Here is a 25079-nt window from a genome sequence, read left to right as displayed (position 1 = left end):
TGACAGTTCTAGCTGTTGTGCTACCAGCGTTACAGGGGGTGTTTGCCAACAGGGTGAGCTCGCTCACATACCGCTGTTATAACCCAACATGCTCCACGGAGTGTCGACATGTTGTCTTGGCCTGCTCGATCATCAGATCTGTGTCCAGTTGAGCACAAATGGGACACCTTCGGACGACGACTCCAGCGTCATCCACAGCCAGCATTAACCGCCCGCCCTTTATTGGCCGACCACGTGTAACACTCGTGGAACTGAAAAACTTGACACCGCACACTTTTACAACAAAATGCATGCTCGATTGCGTTCTTAAATTCAACATTCTGACGTTTATACCGGTTGTTAATGTACCAGCGTTCCACATTTACAATGGCTAATCTCGCGCTGACATTAACCTGTTATCTTGCAATGTTAATTAAATATGTTAGCCGCAAGGAGTAGCCGCGCGGTTTGAGGCGCCATGTCACTAATCGTGCGGTCCCTCACGCCGGAGATTCAAGTCTTCCGTCGGCATTGGGTGTGAGTGTTGGTCCCTTAGGAATTCACACACATTTTGTTATCTGGACGAACGTATTCCAGAAATTTCATTACTGAACATTCATTATGTTTTGGAGTTGCGATTTTTTTGTCGGTGTAAATAATAAATTAGTACAGCTGATGCCAATCATGCAGTTCCTATAATTCCTGATAGCTGCACCGAATCACCTCTACTGTCATTGACTCTATGTTATATAACAAATCCACAGCGAAATTACTGAGGAAATCTTCTCGTACCTCCATCTGCGTGGGTGCACCAAAACTCCGCGACATTTCGATGCGTGCCATTATCATTATCTTCTGACGAAGTACACGCCGGGAAAGTCTGTACTTACAAATTGCCATTGCTACTGCTAATGATACAGCCGTCGCCATCAGTGGTAGTACTTGCATATGTCTGCGTCCTCCATTATTGTTTCTACTATTGTCGTGACGTATAATTACAGAAAACAGTCTATATACTTAACAGTCACTCATTATCGTATGAAATGCAAAGCATTTCCGCACGGAGGCCTTCGAGGGATGACGCGTTATCCCAGAAATGGAAGTCTCTTTTATGACGAGCGCCATAACTAACTCGAAAAACCCAGCCGTGACGCCCCGTAATTTAGCAGGTGCGAGATAATATTAGTTGCTCGGCTATTACAGCGTCATTTTTTTGGAAAAGTGTTGCTATAATACGAACTGTACTATTCGCATGTAAACTGGAATTAACTAATCGAATATTTTGCCTGCTGCTAGCAGCGACACGTACGCGACGTAACACTATTACTTTATCGAATTTGTCCCCTTTCGCTGCTGTCAGAGCTCATTCGACGCTATTGTGCTTCCATTTCACGCCATATGCTGTGTAGTTTTTGTCTTTATTTGCCTATTAATTTCATTCGAATTTATGTACACGTTTTTAGGTTATTATCATGTAATTCGCTCATTCATAATTCATGTTTTCCAATATTGTATTACCGAATTTTCAGGGCTCTCTTCTCGTTATATATTAAGAATTATGAGCTATTACCGCCACACGCGAGAAAACATTCATATTGCTTAATGGTGATAAGCGTTCTCACTGTCGTGTGGTGACTAATATTCCATGCACGCACGTCTTTCTACCACGTCGAAACACGTTATGCGCCGTATAACATTGTCGACCGGCAATGGAGATTCGGAGTATCTTCAGGGTACGGGATTGGCTCGATGCGTGTTTTGCTAATACAACCCAGTACGTAAAACTGCACAGAAGATGTTCAACAGAAATGCATGTATCATCTAATGTGCTCGAAGAAACTATCATGAGACCAACAGTGTTGTTAATACACACAAACGATTGCTCAGATAGAATCAATAGTAGTGTTACAAACACTGTAGCACAAGAAAACGACGCACCACGGAGGAATTATCCGAATGGGCCGGAAATCGGTAGATGTGATGTACATTGTCAGACAAATAAACGATTATTTTCAGAAAAACTGGATGATTCAGAAACTGAGCAAGTCAGTAACGAGTTGGTCTACCTCTGGCCCTTATGCATGCAGTTCTACGGCTTGGCATTGACTGAAAGAGTTGTCGGTTGTCCTCCTGGGGGGATGTCGTGCCAAATTCTGACCAACGGGTACGTTAGATCGTCAGAGCGCTGACCTGGTCACAGCACCCTGCCTATAATGCTCCAACCGTTCTCAACCGGGAAGAGATGCGGTGATTTTGGTAGCCGCAGTAGGGTTTGACAAGCACGAAGGCAAGTAGTGGAAACTCGCATCGTGTGCTGGCGGACATTGTCTTGCTGACGTGTAAGCCCAGAATGGTTTGGTACGAAGGGCAAGGAAACGGGGCGTAGAATACCGCCGACGTACTGCTGTGCTGTAAGGGTGTCGCGGATGACAATCAAAGAGGTCCTGCTGTGAAAAGAAATGGCAGTCCAGAGCACCACTCCTGGATGTGGGGCAGTATGGAGGGCGACAGTTAGGTTTTATTCCCTCTGCTACCCAGGGCGTCCCAGACACGTCTTCAGCCTGGAATCTAGTTGACTGGAGTGGTGGGTCCGGCTTTGAATTGAGCCCCAATGATCAGTGTAGACGTACCTGGAGACCGGGCAGGGATCGGATATCAGTCTGGTTGTCGCCGGCTATACAGTCTGACACCGAGGACTGATGGTCTGGGGTTCCATTCCTTCACATAGCAGGTCCTCTATGGTTGTCATCAGTGGCACGCTTACGGCGCAGTGGAACGTTGACGATATTCTACACCCCATTTTCGTGGCCTTCCAGGTAAGGCATCATGGGCTTATATTTCAAATCCCATCACGGCAAAAGTTTCTACTACTTGCTTGATCATTTTCGAACCCTACCTTACACCGAAAGTTTACCGGACTTCTCCCCAGCAGAGAACGTTTGGAGCATCATGGCAGGGCCTCCAACCGGCTCGGGATTTTGACGATCTAACCCGCGGATTGGACAGAATTTGGCACGATATTCCACAGGAGGAGAGCTAACAAGTGTATCAATCAATGCCAAGCCGAATAACTGCTTGCATAAGGGCCAGAGGTGGACAAACGCGTTATTGAGTTGTTCAGCTTGTAAAACCCTTTGTCCTGAACAAATCATACAATTTTTCTGCAATTCTGATCATTTGTTTGTAATTCACGTCTATCGATTTCCGTCTCATTAGGATAATCCCTTCGTGATGTGTTGTTTTTCCCTTCTTTTTTTCTCTGCCTTACAGTACATTTTGGGCAACGGAAAGAAGCTGTATGGAATGGGACGATTACGTAAAATCAGCACTAGGGAAGGAAAATTGAAGTCTCAGATTTGCTAAGGTATTCTGGGAATGTGCAGAGCCTACAACACACTAGTACGATAAATTGTAGAGTACTGTAGAATCTGGAATCAGTAGCATGTCCGCATGACAGCAGACACTGAGCAGATTCAGTGACGCCGTGATACGATCACAAAAGATCGGTATAGTCCACAGGAAAGTGAAATAGAAAATCTGGAGGAACTTAACTCTTTCCTACCCAAACTACGAAAAATGATTTAATATTTCGAGACAAAATTGTAGAAGCAACTAAAAACAGAGTAGATCAGTATAATTCATACATACACTTGCATTAATTTACGCACAAAACACGAATGGAACTTTTGAGTTCCGTAGGGAAATATTCATAGTATCAAGTTATGTACTTGCTGTGTTAGTAATATAAGTTTAGATTAACTTAAACAGTACGTAACAGTATTGAAAACGTCGAAAAACAAAAATGAATTCCTTCCGAGGCCTTGAAGGCCAACGGTACGACCGAACCGTGCCATCGTTACATCACTGGATGTGGGTGGATATGGACAGGGATGCTCTCCTAGCCTTTGTCAGTCTTTGTCACCGGAGCCGCTACTTCTTAATAAGATAGCTCCTCAGTTGGCCTTACAAGGGCTGAGCGTACCCCGCTTACCAAAAGCAGTAAGCAGACCCGGACGATCACCCATCAAAGTGCTAGCCAAGCCGGACAACGATTAAATTCGGTGATCGGCCTTACAAAGGCTGAGCGTACCCCGCTTACCAAAAGCAGTCAGCAGACCCGGACGGTCACCCATCCAAGTGCTAGCCAAGCCCGACAATGATTAACTTCGGTGATTGGCCTTACAAGGGCTGAGCGTACCCCGCTTACCAAAAGCAGTAAGCAGACCCGGACGGTCACCCATCCAAGTGCTAGCCAAGCCCGACAACGATTAACTTCGGTGACCGGCCATACAAGGGCTGAGCGTACCCCGCTTACCAAAAGCAGTCAGCAGACCCGGACGGTCACCCATCCAAGTGCTAGCCAAGCCCGACAATGATTAACTTCGGTGATTGGCCTTACAAGGGCTGAGCGTACCCCGCTTACCAAAAGCAGTAAGCAGACCCGGACGGTCACCCATCCAAGTGCTAGCCAAGCCCGACAACGATTAACTTCGGTGACCGGCCATACAAGGGCTGAGCGTACCCCGCTTACCAAAAGCAGTCAGCAGACCCGGACGGTCACCCATCCAAGTGCTAGCCAAGCCCGACAATGATTAACTTCGGTGATTGGCCTTACAAGGGCTGAGCGTACCCCGCTTACCAAAAGCAGTTAGCAGACCCGGACGGTCACCCATAAAGTGCTAGCCAAGCCGGACAACGATTAAATTCAGTGATCGGCCTTACAAAGGCTGAGCGTACCCCGCTTACCAAAAGCAGTCAGCAGACCCGGACGGTCACCCATCCAAGTGCTAGCCAAGCCCGACAACGATTAAATTCGGTGATCGGCCTTACAAGGGCTGAGCGTACCCCGCTTACCAAAAGCAGTAAGCAGACCCGGACGGTCACCCATCCAAGTGCTAGCCAAGCCCGACAACGATTAACTTCGGTGACCGGCCATACAAGGGCTGAGCATACCCCGCTTACCAAAAGCAGTAAGCAGACCCGGACGGTCACCCATCCAAGTGCTAGCCAAGCCCGACAACGATTAACTTCGGTGATCGGCCTTACAAGGGCTGAGCGTACACTGCTTACCAAAAGCAGTCAGCAGACCCGGACGGTCACCCATCCAAGTGCTAGCCAAGCCCGACAACGATTAACTTCGGTGACCGGCCATACAAGGGCTGGGCATACCCCGCTTACCAAAAGCAGTAAGCAGACCCGGACGGTCACCCATCCAAGTGCTAGCCAAGCCCGACAACGATTAACTTCGGTGATCGGCCTTACAAGGGCTGAGTGTACACCGCTTACCAAAAGCAGTCAGCAGACCCGGACGGTCACCCATCCAAGTGCTAGCCAAGCCCGACAACGATTAACTTCGGTGACCGGCCTTACAAGGGCTGAGTGTACCCCGCTTACCAAAAGCAGTCAGCAGACCCGGACGGTCACCCATCCAAGTGCTAGCCAAGCCCGACAACGATTAACTTCGGTGATCGGCCTTACAAGGGCTGAGTGTACACCGCTTACCAAAAGCAGTCAGCAGACCCGGACGGTCACCCATCCAAGTGCTAGCCAAGCCCGACAACGATTAACTTCGGTGATCGGCCTTACAAGGGCTGAGTGTACACCGCTTACCAAAAGCAGTCAGCAGACCCGGACGGTCACCCATCCAAGTGCTAGCCAAGCCCGACAACGATTAACTTCGGTGACCGGCCTTACAAGGGCTGAGCATACCCCGCTTACCAAAAGCAGTCAGCAGACCCGGACGGTCACCCATCCAAGTGCTAGCCAAGCCCGACAACGATTAACTTCGATGACCGGCCTTACAAGGGCTGAGTGTACCCCGCTTACCAAAAGCAGTCAGCAAACCCGGACGGTCACCCATCCAAGTGCTAGCCAAGCCCGACAACGCTTATCTTCGGTGATCTGACGGTAATTGCTGTTAGCGCCGCGGCAAGGTTGTGGGCTTATAAGTAAAAACACTCACAGTAATATCGTTTCACCCTAACAGGGACCATACAAACGAATAACGCGGCGCTACGGCAGTCCGTCGTTTTCTTTTGTCCTGTGTGGGCCGCGGTATTCCGATATGACAAACAAAAAGAGTTTCTTGTGCTATAGTAGAGCTACACAGACGTCCAGGCAGAATGCCGTTGCGTGAATTCAACCACAGCTGGTTTTAAACCGAACTGGACGAGACTTTCAAGTAGCGTCGGGCAGGAAAGGGTTGAATGGAATGCCTGGAAGAAAGATGACGTCTTTCTCGCGAAACCCTATTGTGTAAAAAGAAAACCTTTGTTTGAGGAATATAATGCAACAACTCTCCTGCCACGATTGCGGTTTCGTGTAAGAATCGTGAGAACAATAGAAATTAGAGCGCTTAAAGAGATATGCAGATACAGTGTCGAACCAAAAGTATCCGGACACATACTCCTGGACATTAATACATAGTGTCTAAAGGTTTTTGTTTAAATGACCGCTACCAGTCACAAACTTTGTCACCTATTGTATTACTTATTTATTTAGAGACATGCTTCGAGGGTTAAATCTCATCTTCAGGCTAAATTTCATTACAAAAACAACTTTACAATAAGGTCATACTGATGTTAATAGTCCTTTCGTAAATGTTGTTGTAATGAGAACATTACAATTTTAGGTCTGAGAAACAGTCGTCTCTTCCACTGCTGCCAATCTCTGTGTCCAGTCGTGAGGAACGAAACGGAGGTGTTATAAGTTGAATACACCCTGTAACATAAATATAAAAATTGCAAATGTATGAAATGACACCAAAATAAGAACAGTAGAATACGATAATCGGAGATACGTACAATATTACAGCAGTGTGGTTGAATAAGACAATCAGGGCATCACGTCATCATGTGTAGATGTGCAAACGTAACCAGAAGCCAAATATTGTCAACTGATGTTGACTGCAGTGACTGAAACTGGCAACTTGTGTGTCTTATTTTGATTGTGCCAAAGGTTTCATAAGAAGCATCAAAAAATTCACTGCTAGTGTCTAAGAAAGAGCATGAGATTTTTATGCCAACTTATTACAAAATGTTTGTTAACAAATGATGTTACTGTTGTTTCAGCGTTGGCGCTGGCGTCTTTCGAGTGCGAGCCGCCTGAGAACAACCACGAGAAGGAGCGCTGCAAGTCTCTCAAGTAAGTCCCACCTCCTGTTGTACGACGAGGACAGCCCATAGGGTTCTGTTGTAGGACCACACTTTTCCTTAATATGTATTAGTACTATGCCACTAAACTTAACAAACAGGAAACACATTTTAAATTGTCTGGGGTGCCGTAAGGTGTGTGTGAGAGCAATGTGTGTGTGTGGGGGGGGGGGGGGGGGGGGGAGGGGGTGGAGGGGTGTGCCACAGTTCTCTGTTCATGGGCCATAGATTTTATAAGTGTAAAGTAAGGGCTATCACTAAATATGGCAAGTGCTTCTGGTTTCCTGATGACAACTGTGATTGAATATGTAGTGTAGTGTAAATGATTTATTAATTAAGGTACTGAATGACATTAGCTCGTGCCTTACAGCAAGCAAATTGATAGTAAACTGCAACAAAACACGTTGCCTACAGCTTCTGACACGGGGACTCTAGTAGAAATTTATGTTTGCAACCGCAAGGAGATGCAATAGTCAGCGAAGTCGAACAACATAAATTCTTAGACTGAAGATACAGGAATATGTCTTTTGGAAGTACTACATTCAGAAACTAAACTCTGCCTACTTCACTACGAGAATAATATCCTGTGTTTTTATCGCTGAATTATGAAAGCTTGTTTACTTTACATACTTCCATTCTAGTACATCCTACGGTAACACATTTTTAACAACTCTGTGTACTCATGAAGAACATTCTCAGTTCAGGAAAAGGCAGGCAGGACGATGCGCAATATTAGTTCGCGAGGTTCGGGCCGGTCGTTGTCCGAGCGTCTCGGAATTCTAACTCTGCCATTCTTTCACGTATAATCCCTCATGGAATTTGTAGTCAATAAAATGGACTTATCCTTTTTTTTTTTTTTTTTTTTTTTTTTTTTTTTTTTTTTTTTTTTCCAGATGGAGAAGGGCGGGCTGTTATAGAGCGTGCGTTGAGCTCTTTTCAGCCATGGGGTTAAAGTTGTTCTGTTTTGGCACTGTTTATTTTTTGGTGGGGTACAAGGAAGGGGGCGGATTTCTCCCAATTGGGAATTTATTTGCAGGAGTTTGTAGGGGACAGTTCCGGTATTGCTTGTTATGGCTCTGCTTCTCTTTAAACTTATTCAAAAGGAACTGCCACGTTCACTAAGCGAACACTAGACAGAAAAACTGTTTTAACTTTTGTAACATCTCTTCAACCATTACACAGATATGTGAACACTGTTGTGCATGTTTCATTTTCAGCAGGCTTTCATCCCAGTGAAGTATTTGAGTGATAAACTACAGATTTTCAGCTATTAAGTTCAAACGCTTTTCTGTGGCATTCCCCTCTGTACTAGTCCTTAGTCCTTCGCAATAGTTTAGAGCGTAGCTCTGTAGCGTACTACACATTTTGTGACCTGTTTTAAATTTTGTTGTACTTTTGTATGTTTTACTTTTATTATAACCTTTGTTATTTGTTTCTAAATTTTTATTAGACTTCTGTAAGTAAAGTACTGACTCGTTCCATTAGATCTGACTCATATTAGATTACTGAGTCTTGTGACAGCTGAAGTTCTTTGTCCCCACCCCAAAATAAAATGTATTTCCGTCTGAATTTGGTTTTCAGGGGTGTCTTTCCACAGAAAATACAATTTTTCATTTCACGAAGCTGATTAAACAGTATTTACATTTAAAAATATATAGCTGACAGGTATTTTCTGTGACTTGCGCATTTCCCATTATTCTGTGCGGGAACCTCAAATAATTTGGTATTACAGATATTGGGGTAGAATGGTCTACCAATCTAAAATAATGCAGATTGTCACATTTGTAACACAGGTAGTGTACACAATGAGACAGCGTCTACAGGGAGAGAAATAATTTTTACAGGTATAACAGAAGTATTGATACCGGATTCCCCTTTGTTTTTGCTATAAACAAACGCTCTAGCTCAGCCAAGACACTGAAATAGTACGTTTCACTGATGACGCAAGTATCATAATGAAGCCTAGAGAATGATAAGGCACTATGATCCCTAAACAGACAGTGCATGGTGTGCTACAGAAGCTCTCAGTCATACAGGGTGTAATGGGTATAAATGCTGATATTTCTGTGTGTGGTACATTAATATGTACACATATCAGCATGTCTGTTGTTTTTTCTCTTTTTAATAACAGTTTTCTCTCACAAACGCGTTTCATAATGTACTGCTTGATGTTTTCTACACGGTCGTACCTGTACTACTAAGCGGAGTATGCCTGTTGGTATAGACTAACCGTTTTGCGACCAGACGTCAACACCTGACCTGCTGCCCAGGGGAAAGTAAACGTTAAAAGCGTGCTCTTGCCACATGTTCTTGCAGGCAGTAACCAACCTAAAACAGTCTGCGAATGACGTAAATAGTGAACTAACGCTGTTTCAATGGACTGTCCTCATTCACCAATAGAAATATCTGCACTGGTACCCGTTACATCTTGAATGTGCGGTTTACAATCTCTTAAGAAGTCCGTGGTAATTCTGAGAGCTGCTTCATTTTCTGATGAGACGATAGCGGCCGTAAGAGGCGAATTGGTGTTTTAAATTTTACATTGTCCCTTCCACAAAGGGATACCGCTCAGAAGAAATGTGATTAAATCGCCTTTTCATGTAAAGTCGCACGAAGAAGTTGTGGAGTTTCAGACGCCTGGAGGTGGCTGCTGAAGTTTTCATTCTGGGAGAGCATCTTTATGATGGACTAAGTCCGTCTATTACATCCTCTATCCGAAACCGTGATTTCCTGAGGGAGCAGGTTGTATGGTACTAGCAACCTCACCTCTCAAGGCGTTATAATTATGCTCTTGCCTTAAATTCAGGGACGTGGCAGCCACCATCGGAAGTAAACGATTGTTTGCTGCGCGTTGCATCCCTTGCGAGGAGATCGAGATAGTCATCTTAGAGAAAGTTCACCGATGCTCCATAATGCTGCAGCTAAATTATCTTGAATTATATACATTAGGTGACAGCTGTCGTACCCATATTTATCTTAAATCTTGATTTGCGCCCCATTGATGAGCAAGGTTTCTTTTGTGGTGGGGAAGACATGGGGGGTGGGGAGTACGAAATAAATAGAATGGAATGAGATTTTCCCTCTGCAGCGGAGTGTGCGCTGACATGAAACTTCCTGGCAGATTAGAACTGTGTCCCGAGTTCGAGTCTCGGTCCGGCGCTCAGTTTTAATCTGCCAGGGAGTTTCAAATAGAACGGAGTTTGTTGCATATATAATTGCGAAGGCAGCGAGTATAGCTGCGAAGGCAGTGAAGAGTAAGTAATACATTCTTGCTACTGAGCGCTACTAGTGTGGCAGTGCCAACATATTGTACTTAATCGTGAAAAAGGTGGGTGAGGATACTGTTTCATTCGGAGTTCCTGTAAACAGGCACTTTTTTGATATTTCTTTCTTCCGCTATGTTCTGATATAAAAATAATTATTTAACTGTTTCGATAACATAAAAGGAAATTCCTTGAGGCGAGATTACGTGGCTTCCTCCGCTACACTATTTTTCCGACAACTCTAGATACTTCCGACGGCTATGTATAAGTGGCAGTCAAATAAAAACGGAACAAATGGGAAAAAATAAATAAACTATTTTTTATTTGAAAAGCAATCGCCATAACTGTTAATATCGTTATCCCGCCGAGAAAGAAGAGATCAGTGCGTTCATGGAAAAATGTTCATGTTTGCCTACTGAACTATAATCGTACCCAAGTGAGCTCCTCTTCGTCCCCAATAAATCGACGGCCACGAATGTCTTTCTTCAGGGTTCCAAAAATATGGAAATATCATGGAGAGTGATGGGAACTGTGTGGATTATGTGTAAGGGATCCCCAGCGAAACTTCTGCAGCGAAGTCGAAACAACCATAATAAAATGTGAGCGGGCAGTATCCTGCAACAGAATGGCGCAGTGCGTCAACATTCCTGGGCCTTTTACTCGATGCACGCTACAATTTTTGCAAAAAGCCCACGTACCGCTTTGCGTTAATTGTGGCGTGCGTTTCCTGAAAGTCAATGAGCAGCGGGCCCGTGCAGCAAAAGGAAAAGGTCATCATGACTTTCCCGAAGCTGGCTTGCCCTTTGTTGCAACTAAGCTGCAGACGTTTTGCTGGGAAGCCCTCAATACACTCTCTCACTACACAATTTCCACATTTTTTAAGCCCTGAAGGAAAACGCTGTGACCGTTGATTTCCTTCGAACGAACATGCGCACGCGTGGGTTCCATCATGGTTGGGTAGGTAACCGCAAACATTTTTCCATAAAGGCTTTGACCGTCTTACCTCACCGTCGAATAACTGTTGTAATACTTACGGAATGAATTTTGATACAATAAACGTTTTACCTACTTTTTCTCGTCTGTCTCGTTTTCATTTGACTGCACTGCTCCGTATAAAACTCAAACGTAACAGGTAAGTCCAGAGCACAGAGAAGATGCGGATATGTGTGGGACTACACGTTCTAAAATGAAGCAGAACTGGTCCACAGAACTGAGTTTAAACATTATCACCTATCGAAAACAAATATCCGTGGAAATCGGCTTGGGTTTCTAAAACAACGATTTTGTGAAAGAACTTGCACTCTTCACTTAGGGTAATCTTTATAATGGGTAGAGAAGAACAAGTGGAGTCCGTATTTCCAGAATTTCGAAAAGCTTCCTATTCAGTAAGAAGTCGTTACCTTCCTGTTAGACGCCTAACCATGTATGCGAGTGGATAGACATTTCTTGAGAAGCAGGATAGGCACGGTGTTCTTCATGGAGAGCCACCCACAGACGCTGATGTAATACCTGACGCGCCTCAGTGGGGTATAACAAGATCCCTGCTATTAATATAATACATTGATGATGTAGAGTACTGTATTAGTTGCAATCTCAGTCTTACCGCAGACGATATCGTTACCTATGAGTAGCTCAATAAAATATCACCCTGATTGAAAAAACGAAACTGACAAAGCTGTAAACTTCACGAGGCGTAAAAGTTTGGAATCTTTTAACTACAGCATTAATACAACTAAGATCAGTCATGTCCTATAAGTATTTGGGACTATGGTGGAGAAACGTGGACAATGACAGAAAGGGACTGGGGCAGACTGCAAGCAGGGGAAATGAAATTTCTCAGAGCAGTTAAAGGAAAAACAAGAATGGACAGAGTAAGGAATGTAGAGATTAGAAAGGATCTTAAACAAGAAAGTATGAGAGAATAAATTGAAAGAAAGAGATTAAGATGGTATGGGCATGTTAAGAGGATGCATGGGCAAAGACTCCCCAAAATTATGGAAGAACTAAACATGGATGGGAAAAGACCTAGAGGGCGCCCAAGAACACGGTGGAAAATGGGAGTGAGAATACCTGTAGAAAGGAGTGGTGTGACCTGGCAGCAAGTGGAGGAAGAAGAGTGGTGGGAAGACCGAGCCAAATGGAGAGGACTCGTCAGCACCCAGACCCGGCAGTAGCTGGAGCGGGATTCGGATATATAGATAGATAGTGTTTAGAAACACGAAGTGGGACGACCACATAGTCTCTGATGCTTGTAAAGCAAATGGCAGACTGTGACTCTTTTTTACGATGCTGGGAAACTACAGTTTGTGTACAAAAGAGTTTCTATACAAAACGCTTGAGTAGTGGATGGCAAAAGTATCAGTTCGAAAAGAGAAGGGGCAGTTCTCGTATCCAAAGAAGGGTTGTGCGGAAGTCGCATAATTTATTGACTAATGAGGGACTGTAACAGAAATAATGAAAAAGTTTTCAAAAATGACGAAAGGAGATACCACACTTCTTGCGAGAATCTGCTCAGAAAACTCTTGAAGCTTTGTCTTTCATTACAGACACCACGAACGTTCTTCAGGTTCCTATGCACAAGGGTTGGACAAAAATTTGGGAACATCGCGAGAAATACGTGCTTGAACATAAATGCAGATGTTAGCCTAACCTGCAGGTTGCGCTGTCGTATTTGACAACGAGCGGCGCTCGTACAGTGTCCTCGAGACGTTGGAAGTGTCATTCGTGGTCAGAACAGAGTTCTATGTAGGTGTGAGTGCATCATGTCGGAGCTGAGTGACTTCGACCGTGGTCAGATTGTTGGTGGTAGTGAGGTGTGTGCTCCCGTAACGAACGGAGCCGAAGTGATTGGCGTTGCAAGAGGCGCCGTATCGTTGATTAATACCGCATACAGGGAAAGCGTAGAAACATCATTTTCTAAGTCACAATGTGGATGAAAATGCGTGTTGAGATTGACAGACGGTCATTGAAGAGGGTTCTGACAAGGAATAAGAGGACGACAGCCGAAAAAGTCACTGCAGAACTGAATGTCGCAACCGCCTATCAGCATCAAAACAACACGAAGGGAGCTCCATGAGCAGGGAATTACAAGGGAGTTGGAATTCCGTAACCACTCATCGGTGATGCAGATGCCTGTAACAGGAAAACGTGGTGCCGAAACTGTAAAACGTGGACCATGTTGCAATGTCATTTGGTCGGGTGGGTATTGTATCACGATGTTGCCAACTTCTGGGTGAGTTTACGTACTAAGAGTGAAACATGGCGGCGGTTCAGTGACGATGTGGGCAGCCATATCGTGGTGTTCCATGGGCCCCAAGGTTACATTGAAAATCCGCGTTGGTACCAAGGATTATGTGACCATTTTGGCTGATCAAGTCCATCCGCGTTTGTTCCCCGATCGTGGTGCTGTGTTCCAAGACAAGCGGGTCGCTGTTCACAGAGCTCACAATGTCCAGGACGGGTTTTGTGAGCACGAGAATAAACTGGAGCATCTCTCCTGGCCACCAGTTACTAGATGCCAATATTAGTGAGCCTTTGTGGTCTACTTTGGAGAGAAGGCTGTGTAATCGCAATGCACTTCCATCACCGTTAAAAATTTTCACTATTTTTGCAGTGACAGTGATATAAGATTTTCAAATCGTATAGGACCTGTATTCATCAGTTCGAGACGACTGAAAGCTGTCTGGAATGCCAACGGGTTTCCTGCACCGTGTTAGTCACGGTAATGTACTGTGCTTTTTGGTGTTTCCCTATTTTTGACCAACACTTGTGTCTATCCCGTAGAGATCGTGCAGATAAAACTGTGCAAACAACAGCTCTCATAGAGGTGTACAATCAGTCTTTCGCACCCTTCATTAATGAATCAAACGCGCAGTAAACGTATGGCCGAATGAAAAGCTACCCACTGCCATACACTCCACAGTAATAGGGATGTAGATTTAGACCTTTCGTCAGTGGTGCGTCCATATCCGACAGATTCGAAACTTGGTTTGTTCTATCGGAAAGCAAATATAGCGAAGGGATAAGAGCTGAGGACTTCGGTAACTAAACCATGACTCGAAAGATGGAACCGACAATGCTTTTCTGGATGTTTCGCAACGAAAGAGTCGTTAGCACTCCTTCCTGTCACCAGCATCCATCACATTGTCTGACAGGGGGGACCAGTTGTAAAGTGTGGAGTGTAGGGTGTTGAAAGAGGGCACAGTGGACGCCATTTGTGTAATTAAATAATGCTGCGCTCTCGCACACACACGCACACACACACAACGCCGCTTTTAATCAGCGTGTTCACTCTCTGCAAGCATTCGTGAAAGAAAGTCCCCGATGCCCGCTGGGCTTTGATGACACCTACGTACCCTGCCTCTTTCTCCCACCTCCTCAACGCAAAGCGAAATTCGTAGCTAAATAACTCTCTCTCCCTCTCTCTTTGCAGCTCGTGCCGTAATACAGGTCTGCATTATTGAATTTTATTAAAAGGATGGAGAAAGAAGCTGGCAGTAAATTCATAAAGCAGATGGAGAAAGGGACGCACAAAGTGGTCATATAATCCGGTTTTCATTGACGACATTTCCCAGGCGACATATATATATCCCTCTCTCTGCTTTTCTTGGTTTCGTCCCCTGCAAGGCTTGTTGATTTTTTAATAATTTTTGAAGTCCAGCATGGGGACATTATAGGCTGGCGCTCTTCATATTCTACTAATACCATTTGGGAGTAAGTGTCCACACATCAATTTCGTGTAGCAGTTCGATGCAGTTCTCAAAAACATTCGAAAGAATCGATTTTGAAAATTTCCGAACGCTGTGAAGTTTAAAAAAATTGAACCTCTGTCCGTAGCTTTTTAGTCTTGTAATTGCGAAATGCTAGTTCGATTCATGATTGATACAATTTTTTATTACATACGTACTATTGCATTCTGTATTTCTAAAGACTGAAAAGTTGACTAACAAATATTGTCTCATACTTTTGTGATAAAATAATGATAACTTTTAATTATTAATCGCATGAAAATAGGAGTATTCATAATGCATTAATATTTTCTAAGAAAAGCGAAACATTAAATAAAAAATCATATTATCACAATGAATTAATATTTGCTACAAAAAAGCGAAACAGTGAATAAAAAATAATTTTATCACAAAATTGCGATCCAATATTTGTTAGTTAACATTTCTAATCGGCAGTAATATATATTACTGCCGGGAAGAAACGCAAAACTTTCAAGGACAAGAGCATTTAATTGACAAGAGGTGCGAAAGTTGTTTTATCATTGTAGGAGTGTGTATTACAAAAATTCAGACCAAATGAAACAGACGTTACAGTAAAGGCTGTCCAAACAATCGCATCAATACATCGTATTCGCGCGTGCACACGATCATAAAGCTGCCGAATGGTCTTCTGCGATACATTGTTCCAATTATCTTAAGCATTTTGATGGACTTCCGCTAAATTATTCTTACAGGCCCTGCAGAGCGAATAAATTTCCACTTCGTCATACGTTTTCAGTTACCGAGAGGTGTGGTGGTCTTGCTGCCGGGCACTGCTGTAGAAACGGACCACCTTCCTATCGAGGAAATGTTAGTAGCATACAGATAACAATACGTTCAGTGAAGAGGTCGCTGGTAACTTTACCCTGTCTGGCTGCGAGTCACTAATGGCTCCGCCGCGCCGTGAAAGATGCAATGGGACTTGTATATCGTGGGCAAATGCACTCTGGAATCACCAGGTCTTCGCCATTAACGATGTGTCCGTCACTCGCTTGCGGATTGAACCTAGTCCTCATCGCTGAAGGCAACAAACACCATTCCACTCTCGAGTCAACTCTCTCACGACACATGAGTAGCCATGCTTGGCGGTGTCATGGCGTCAGCGGTAGCCCGCACAGGGGTTCTCGTGATTTTAATTCTGCTACAGGCAGACGGTTCCCGATAGCCCTCGTGAAACAGCAGGTGCGGCACGTGTCTGGGTTTAGTCCCTAGGTGATGGCCGGTCGACCACTGTGCGACCGAACCGCCGAATCTTTCCATCAGTAAATGGGGTATGTTCTCAACTAATTCGGTTGTTTTAACCCCCTGCACTGATGGATTGACCCGCTTCCTAATTCCGTATGTATAAAACCAATACGGACTTGTAGCTGTCACGCCTTTGCTCTTAGTGCTACGTATTTTAACCGTAATTAGCTCAGTCCTAATGGTAAGAGATAGTAGTGAATTCCCGTTGTTAATATTTGAATACAGCACAGCTGCCACAAGCTCAGTTGACTTTTACTCCACTCCTACCCTCGCCTTTGCACCACATTAACTATGTGCTACGTGGACCTTGCTAAATTCACTTGCGTGCACATTTTGACCGTTACTCGCCAGTATTTACCTCATGATTAGTACACTCCTAACCGGACTATTTCCCAAAGAGCTGTGATGATTGAACGGGTTCGATCCACGGCCTACAGTGCCCTACAGTTCACACGGTAACACTGCCTACCTGACCCACTTAACTTGGTAGTGAGCTTATGTATCCAATCACCACTGCTAGCAGCAGTGGATAATCCTACCAGCACGACGAGAGCAGCAGACTTACCGTCGAATCCTCCTGAAAATACTTATAACTACGGTCGCCAGCTCTGAAGGAGCAAAAGAATAAATCAATTTTTGGCTCGTTTCAAAGTGAAACGGCTTGAGTTGAATTTAAACTTAATTCTGAATATTACTATTTCTGATCATTCGAGGTGATTCTACAAAGCAAATACTCTTTCAATTTCTGTGAGTTGGCTTGGTAATTACTACCAAGACTATTTATGCAACTTGGGTTAGCAAAATTCTATCTTTCAACTTTATGTAATGATTTTGGATATTACTCTTTGGAGAATTGATTTAGAATTAGATAAGTGACTTTACTTGAAAGGTTACTCAGAAAAATTTAAGTAACTATAAATAGGCGACTCATTCTGGTGTGACCATTGCTCTTTTCAACATTCTTATCCGCTAAAGTATTCTACAACAAAAAGAATTGTAAATGAAAGAGGCGATGGTGGCCTCAGTCTGATTTCACTATACTATGTTTGAGGTTACTTCACTTTACAATGAACAGCATGCGTCGTAATTTTACTCATTACTATATTCTGTCCTCTGTATTTGCATAAGAGAAAACTGGTATTCTCCTTTTACATGTATGCAAAGTTCGACTTAACAATTGCAAGCAGTCTTGCCTTGGGTAGACGTGTCGGTGCTGGTGGTGAGATGCATGTGGCTAACGCAGCTCTTCACGCCTCATGCCCTTAATGGCGGCTGGAACTACGAGCTGTAGCACTCGTATAAGCTACTGCACGTCCGCCTTAAAATCTGGGCGCAGGAACTCTTACAATCAGCACCAGTGGCATAGAGACGGATTCGACAACCATTCGTCGCATTCTACTCCACAAACGGCGACGATATTCGCCTCTTCGCTGTTGCACAATCACTTTTGCGTGAGTGGAACACACGTCCGATCACGTCAACACTCCCCAGGCCATTCCATTGTTCAGTCCCTGTGTCTCCAGCTACCTCTAGCTACGCTCGTATCACCAAGAGTGGGGGCGTTCCCCTACCACCTTTTCACTGAAATCATTTAGTATTTAAGATAATTTATATTTATTACCCTGGAGTTCATACCAGTCAAAATAATTTACTACTAGCGCTTTACAATATTAAATTATACAGTAATAACTTATAATTACCAAGAAAAAGAATACGTTTGATACCGAGAGCTTAGTGCATTGTCTGACAGGTAGCGCTAATTCCCGGTTTCGCCAATAGATGGCATCAGGGTGCACTCCCTGGCAGTCTCACACCAGTGCGCCCGTTTCCGACGCGCGGGCTCCAAATTACTGGCAGCCTACCCTCATTTCAGTTCTGTTACAACTGGTTCTCCCACAGTGTGTCGATCTTGCTGTGCGTCTTTAGTACGCGGACGTCCAGAACCTGGTCCACAGGTGCCCGGATGTTCACAGAACACTGCTGAAAGCAGCGACCCACCACCGATATATTGTGGCCGACATGTGCAGCAGTCCGTCAATACCTCTATCCAGCTTCCAGCAAGCCCAAAGTACGATCCCGTTGAAATGTCCGAAGATGTTCAACAAAAGTATGTATTGGGCGGTGGGGTATCGTAATACCCTAGAAAGAACATTGCGAACACTATTAACCTGTAAACTCGGCACAGTTACTGCTTGCAGAGTCCAGACACGAAGTACACGGATAGGCTTCCTGATCGCAGTGTGGTCGCCGTCTGATCGCCGATGACCGTGACAAATCAATCACTAACACGACGACCCTTCGGTATGTACATATTGATGTACCCTGGCGCTACTGAACACAATGCTCCATGGTGTTGCATTTTTCCCGGCAAAAATATACGTTTTTGTATTTGTTAGTTAACATTGAATTTTGATTGAAACCATAAAATACAAATGAAAGTAATAAAAGTTTGCGTCCAGCGAGAACTGAACAAACAATCTCGTAATTACAAGACTAGAACGCTACAGCACAGCTAAGGACAGGTATGTTAAAAAATAGGGCTCAACATTTCTTTATCCTGACAATAGTTGGAAGTCTTCAAAGTACATTTTTACGTATGGTTCTGAGAAGCGAAAATTACTACTTTAGGGAATTGTAGTTTCCGCATTGACCTTCAAGTCTTATAAATACTTCTTTAAAGACAATACCGCCATTAGACTGTTTTTTTTTTTACAGTGTTACATTTATGCGATTATGATTTCGGCTTTAAAGTGCCATTATCAAGTGTATTAATTGTTATACAGTACCTAAGACGGCATACCGTCGTATATAAAATACACTATTAGACACCAGAAATATTGACCCTTAAACAATGTGTCTAATATTGTATTTTATATACGACGGTATGCCGTCTTAGGTACTGTATAACAATTAATACACTTGATAATGGCACTTTAAAGCCGAAATCATAATCGCATAAATGTAACACTGTAAATAAAAAACAGTCTAATGGCAGTACTGACTTTAAAGAAATATATTATGACTGTGGCCCCACATTGCGAAAAAAAATTCTTATAAATACCTTGGAACTAGAAGAGGTCCAGTCGTAAGGTTCCTGCCACTTCCAAGTTAACTTCTACTCTTAGGCTACTCTTAAGGCCAGTAAAAGCGAGAATAATGCTTCGGATGGAACTGTGTTAGAAGCGAGGAAACTTTTCTAGGTAGAGGGGAACATTACACAACATGATTGAAGCAAAAGAGACATTAAAGAAATGTTGTCGAAGATAGAAACAGTTTTCCCCAGACAAACAGTTCCCCAAGTATACACACATACACACACACACACACACACACACACACACACACACACACACACACACACACACACGAAAAAAGTATACCTTATCTAATCCGTCTTGTAAAGCTCTAAATGATGTTTGAGAAGGCAAATAAAATAACGTATTCATCAGTTAATGTACATTCCTATCCAGTTTTTTCACCTCCCTTGGGCTTGACTATGATGCTTGCAGTATCAGTGTAAAGCACTATTTCCGTTTTTTCTGTATTGGACAGAAGGTCACTTATATGTGACAAGATCTGAAGTTAAATTAATGTTCAAACCTGCGGAACAATAGTAGCAATTTGTTCCCGCTCTAGAAGTACGTTGGCACGAAAAATTTGTGAGCTGTCTTGCGAGACGCTTTGCTTCCTGTATACAGGGGGCACTCACTGATTGTATATTGATAGCCATTGAAATTACCTCTTGCACTACAACATGCCTTAAATCGCAGTTAAGATCTCTGGTGGATGAAATTATGTCATTCAGATAATTTAATATGTTGCAACGGCACTGTTATTTGTGTTTCGTACAATAGCAAAGAGCTAAACTAAACTCTCAGTGATTTCTTATTTTCCAGTCCTGTCCACACGCCTCTCCTGTTAGAAAAATGCGTAATGTTCGTCGGCCACGAGAAGCTGAAGCAGAAACTAGCCACACTACATATCGCTGCAGCACAAAGTGGTTTTTAGTATCAGTCTAGCTGAGCGATTAATTGAACGGTAGTTTGCGAGTAAAAACTTCAATATAATGTTACTTGTTTGATACAAAACACCTCCAATCCCGCTCTAATATTAAGTTACCGTTTCGTCATTTACACGCAATCACACTCACTCGTAAAAGCCAGTTTACGGTAATTAACAAAACACGTTACCAAAAGGATTAACAAACGGACTGCCTGTGGCAGAAGACTCGCTGATATTACACAATTTTGCCACTACGAATGTTCAATTGTACAACAAGCCAGGCGGATTTTGGTTATTCAAAAGTCACAGTTCACATATTAAAATAGGAATTTCCCGTGTTCGTCTTTTCCACACGGTCGCGTCCAGTTTGCGGCACTTCACGGTCAACTTTAACAATTAATCTGTAATTGCTTCACGAAGCAATTCTTTTAGCCCACAAAATCTGTGTGAACGTACTGTCCTCTGATTGGCTTATTTACTTCGTAACAAATCCAATATTAGTTTTAAACCGCGCCACACCACGGCTTTTGCTTCTGCCCAGTCACAGCTTAATAGCTTTTGTGAACAATTTATCAAAAGAACAAATTCATAAAATCTACACACATCAGTTATTTCCCTCTTTACATAACAAAAGTATCGTAAAACGTAGCTTCTTCCCACAGTCCCATAAACTGGCTAGATTCACTTTACATTTCCCCTGGAATGATTCACTCTCTGTATACATTCCTCGCGCTCACATATACTCAGTTAACAGACGTAACAATATTCAATTATTTAATACTTCACATTCTCACCGTCATTCATACGAATAATTAAACATATTAGCAATAATTAATGAAAGTCGCAATAATCGCAATAAATACAGTTTTTTTTCCCAGATGTACAATTTTAGCTACCTGACAATAGTCCGTAAGGTGCTGACACCTTACGGCCACAACCGAAACTACTTACAGCTAGCTACTGGATCAAAACGCGTGACATGACTCATGTATGAATGGGTTTGCCCACTACCGTCTCTTACTTAACATAGGCGCGGCGTAAGATGCTACGCCTTAGTGTGGTCGGTGAAAAGTTGGACGGCATTTAGAAATCGTGACATTTAATTTAATGCGTGCATGTTAATAGTAGTTGCAGTCCTTCAATTTCTAGTCCATAAACGCGTGTGACGTCCACTTTTATTTTTCCAGAGCTGAGCTGAGTTCCTGAAACGGGTGTCCGCCACTTCGAAGTTCGCACGCCTGCATGTCGTGCTGGCTGCACAAGAATCCGTGACTGCGAGAACTCGTCAACAGAGGCAGCCCACGCCTCTACCACGCATCTGCAGTTCAGCTGTTGGTCAACTATTCTTGTCGTAATGCATTTGGGTGTCCGTCGAGACGATTCATCAGCAGAAGAGTACTAGGGAGTACAAATTCGCGATACTGTCGATTGTCAGTTGATTTCTCGTAGCTACTACAACTGGAGTGAGAAGGTTTTCATTTGATTTCACTCGCGCACTTTGAATGTGGTTCAGCGCTCAGTGCCTCAGACCCGTTCATGATCCTTATTCGTATGTAACAGTGTCCGGTGACTGAAACATTTCTGAATGGTGTGTTCCAGTCAGGTCTTTTCGTGTGTAGCTCAGCTGTAGACTACAGTGACTGCGTGTGCTATAAGTGGACAATACGTGCAGCTCTGTGAAGTCAAAAGGGCGTCATACTGTGGCGCTTGTGTGAAATGACGTTGTCAGATCTACGCAGTGAATCAGACTATTTGTCAAGACCATAATGAATTTAAGATGGGTCTGACTCTTTCGAAGATCCATTTGTGCCGTTGACATTGATTTTCCTATATATCATCTGTCACTTTCCTTTGTGACAATCGTACTTAAAATGTATTTATTATAACCATACTTAATGCAGCATGCATGATTAGATGTTGTCAAATGTTACCCCACTTTAAAAGTTAAGTGGAGCACTAATAATTGTAACAAACTTAATGTCGTAAAATTTTCGTTGTAAGGAAGGAGCCGCTCTTTCACATTTCTGCAAATTGCTGTGTGCGTCGAATGAGTCATTTCAGAGGATTCGGTAGTCACAGTTAGGAAATAACTATTGCCCAGGACCCGACTCCGAAGCTGAGACGCGCAGCATTGCGTGCTGCTGTTCCTCATAGCGATAACTCGTAAGCAAACACTTGCCAAGCTAAAGTCGCAGCCATCGTGGCGTGGCCGAGCAGGGCCGTACAAAGTCTAGTACTTAGGACCGGCCGACTGTCTCCACTTGCGGCAGCGCCGGTCACAGTCACACCTACGTTATTTATCTAGTCAAAGTACACTGGAGACCACTACTTAAGAACTAAGTATGCATTTAATTATTTTACACTCGTGTCAATGTAAATGGACTCTTTTTCTAATAGAAAAGTTGCTGAAGCGTCATGGTGAAACATGGACAGTTTTTGCGTATTGTTCAGTAATTTGTACTAATGGATGTGCACTGCAAATAAGAATGTAGGCGAAACGCAAGTACAGATACTAGTATATTAGGGCTTACTGTAATTATGTTTAATAATGCTTTTGTGTACATAAATTCCTAAAAATGAACTCAAAGGCAATGTAACTGTATTGAAATCACATTCATTGTATTTCTGTATGTATTTCTTTGCACTGATTGTGATTGTGAATATATATATATACATAGATGTATAGCTCTAAAGACAAACTTGATTTCTAACTTTCTTCAGCATTCCAGAGCGACCAATATTTTAGTTTTGTGCAGACTCATAAACTTAAGGGGACACAGATCCCGCACACTAAATGTTTCTCTCCATCCTGTCTTCTCGCTGTATGGATGTGACACTAAGACTTGATAATGCAACATGAGATTATTTCGCAGCTCACTTCCAGAAAGCAAAACTCAACTTTTCTCTTTCTTAATAGTAAACATAATTTTTTGTCATGGTCGACTGTTGCAAAGACATGCCTTGTGTGGAAAATGCTTTACTTAAATACGTGATCTAATCAGGCGCAATAGTTTTGACATTCCATACTCATTTATGTTCTGATGTTTTTTATGTTGGTTTTAAACAGAAATGCAGCAGGCGAGCAAAATCCACTTATATCCTAATACCTGTGAGTCACAGCTGCGACCAAGGTAAATGTGTTCAAAGGGAAATGAAATGAAATGGAAGGAAGCTTCAACTTTTTCACACTAGACATAATATGGCAACTGCAGTTACATGAGCGTGTTTCTGGAACAAATTTACGCTGTTAAACAGGACTCTGTAGGACAAATATTGAATCATAAGACAAAGTCCTCGTTTACAATGCGGATTCACAGCAGGAAAATGTCAGTAAGTACAATAGCTCTCTGATAATTAGCTGTGTATCACATTGCAGGTGACAAAATTATTTAAGATCTCAGATAAGATTCACACTGAACGTACAGCCGATGGTAGGAGAAAAGTATTTTCCCATGAAGACTTTAATACTCACTAGTGCTCTCGTATAATAATCTCCCAGATTTTTCTGTGCTATCTGGCAATGTTTACACAGAAATTACTACTTCTGTTGCCATTACCATTTACAGGTGTGAAACATGTCTTTGGTTTTGTTCCTAACATGATTTTTTTTTATTTTCCACGAGCCTGCTTACAGCTTTTTGTAAATGACAAAAATGTATTGCACTGTGTTTTATGTGTATATTTCGAAAAGTAGTTGAATAAATATTTCTACAAACTTGTTTGTAATTATTTACACTCACCTTATCACAAAAAGTTCAACATAGTTCCAGCCAGTAAACTACTTATTTCGTGGAGAGCTAACATTATCTCATCTATTATGTATATTGTCAATGAGGAACGAAAAATTTCTTTTATTATGTTTGAGTATCCATCACATTTAATCCTATCACTACCCTTCCTCATTTGGGAAAGTTCTTAAACAACCAAACTTACAAAAAATCTTCAGACTCCCTAACAGAAAGGTACTATTCCTTTTTTTCCTACAGACAATCCCGGAACAAGTGTGTAATTGTACCAGCTTCGGTCATACGTCAACCATTTTCAGAGACTAGAATGGAATGAGGAAAATATCTACATCCAAAACTAAAATTTTCAAAATATTGATAGTTGCACTTTCAAGCATTACAAAGAAAATTAAAAATTTATACAATCCCTACTCATAAGTCTCTGGTAGCATATGGTTAACAGTGTGCCCACAAAATACATTGTCATACTAAGGCAGAGAACAAAAGTGAAGGAACTTGTGGTAAACCTGTACTCTCTCTATACCAAAACAGAATATAAAACGTTAAACTTAAACAGATGTCTAAATGTTTTCCTTACCTTCTGTTCTACTTTCTAATTGTTTTGTAGTCACTTACCATTCTCTTTGCCGCAACTAGGAAGCTGCTGAATTAATCGTCCACTTCATACTAACAAGGAATGCTAGCTGGAAAAATAATAAACACATATTTAAATGAGAGTTAAAAATTAGTTTGCAAAAAAGGAAAATGGGAAACAGATGCTGATTAAAAGCGGTTTCTGCTATTGTTTGTAGAAGAAATAAAAATAATTGTGTTATAATATTAAAATGGAGAACACTAATTTTCTGCAAATTTTATTTATTTGGTCACAAAATATCTTTCGGCTTTTCGCTCCTCGGCCATCTTTAGGTGACAAATGAATGTTGCAAA

General features: G+C 42.7%; 1 protein-coding gene across 1 annotated transcript in view; it reads left to right on the top strand.

Moving 5' to 3' along the window:
* The window catches only part of LOC126456900 (ras-GEF domain-containing family member 1B-A), a 318246-nt gene extending 294177 nt beyond the window's left edge, over window positions 1–24069 (top strand). The window contains exons 8-9 of the mRNA XM_050092767.1: window positions 7050–7122; window positions 21594–24069. Coding sequence (XP_049948724.1) covers window positions 7050–7122; window positions 21594–21612 — 92 coding nt within the window. The 3' untranslated portion in view covers window positions 21613–24069. The remainder of the gene's footprint in view (window positions 1–7049; window positions 7123–21593) is intronic.
* The last annotated feature ends 1010 nt before the right edge of the window (window positions 24070–25079 follow it).

The sequence above is a fragment of the Schistocerca serialis genome, chromosome 1, assembly GCF_023864345.2.
Source record: "Schistocerca serialis cubense isolate TAMUIC-IGC-003099 chromosome 1, iqSchSeri2.2, whole genome shotgun sequence".
NCBI lineage: Eukaryota > Metazoa > Arthropoda > Insecta > Orthoptera > Acrididae > Schistocerca > Schistocerca serialis.
This window is presented reverse-complemented; position numbering and strand designations above follow the sequence as displayed.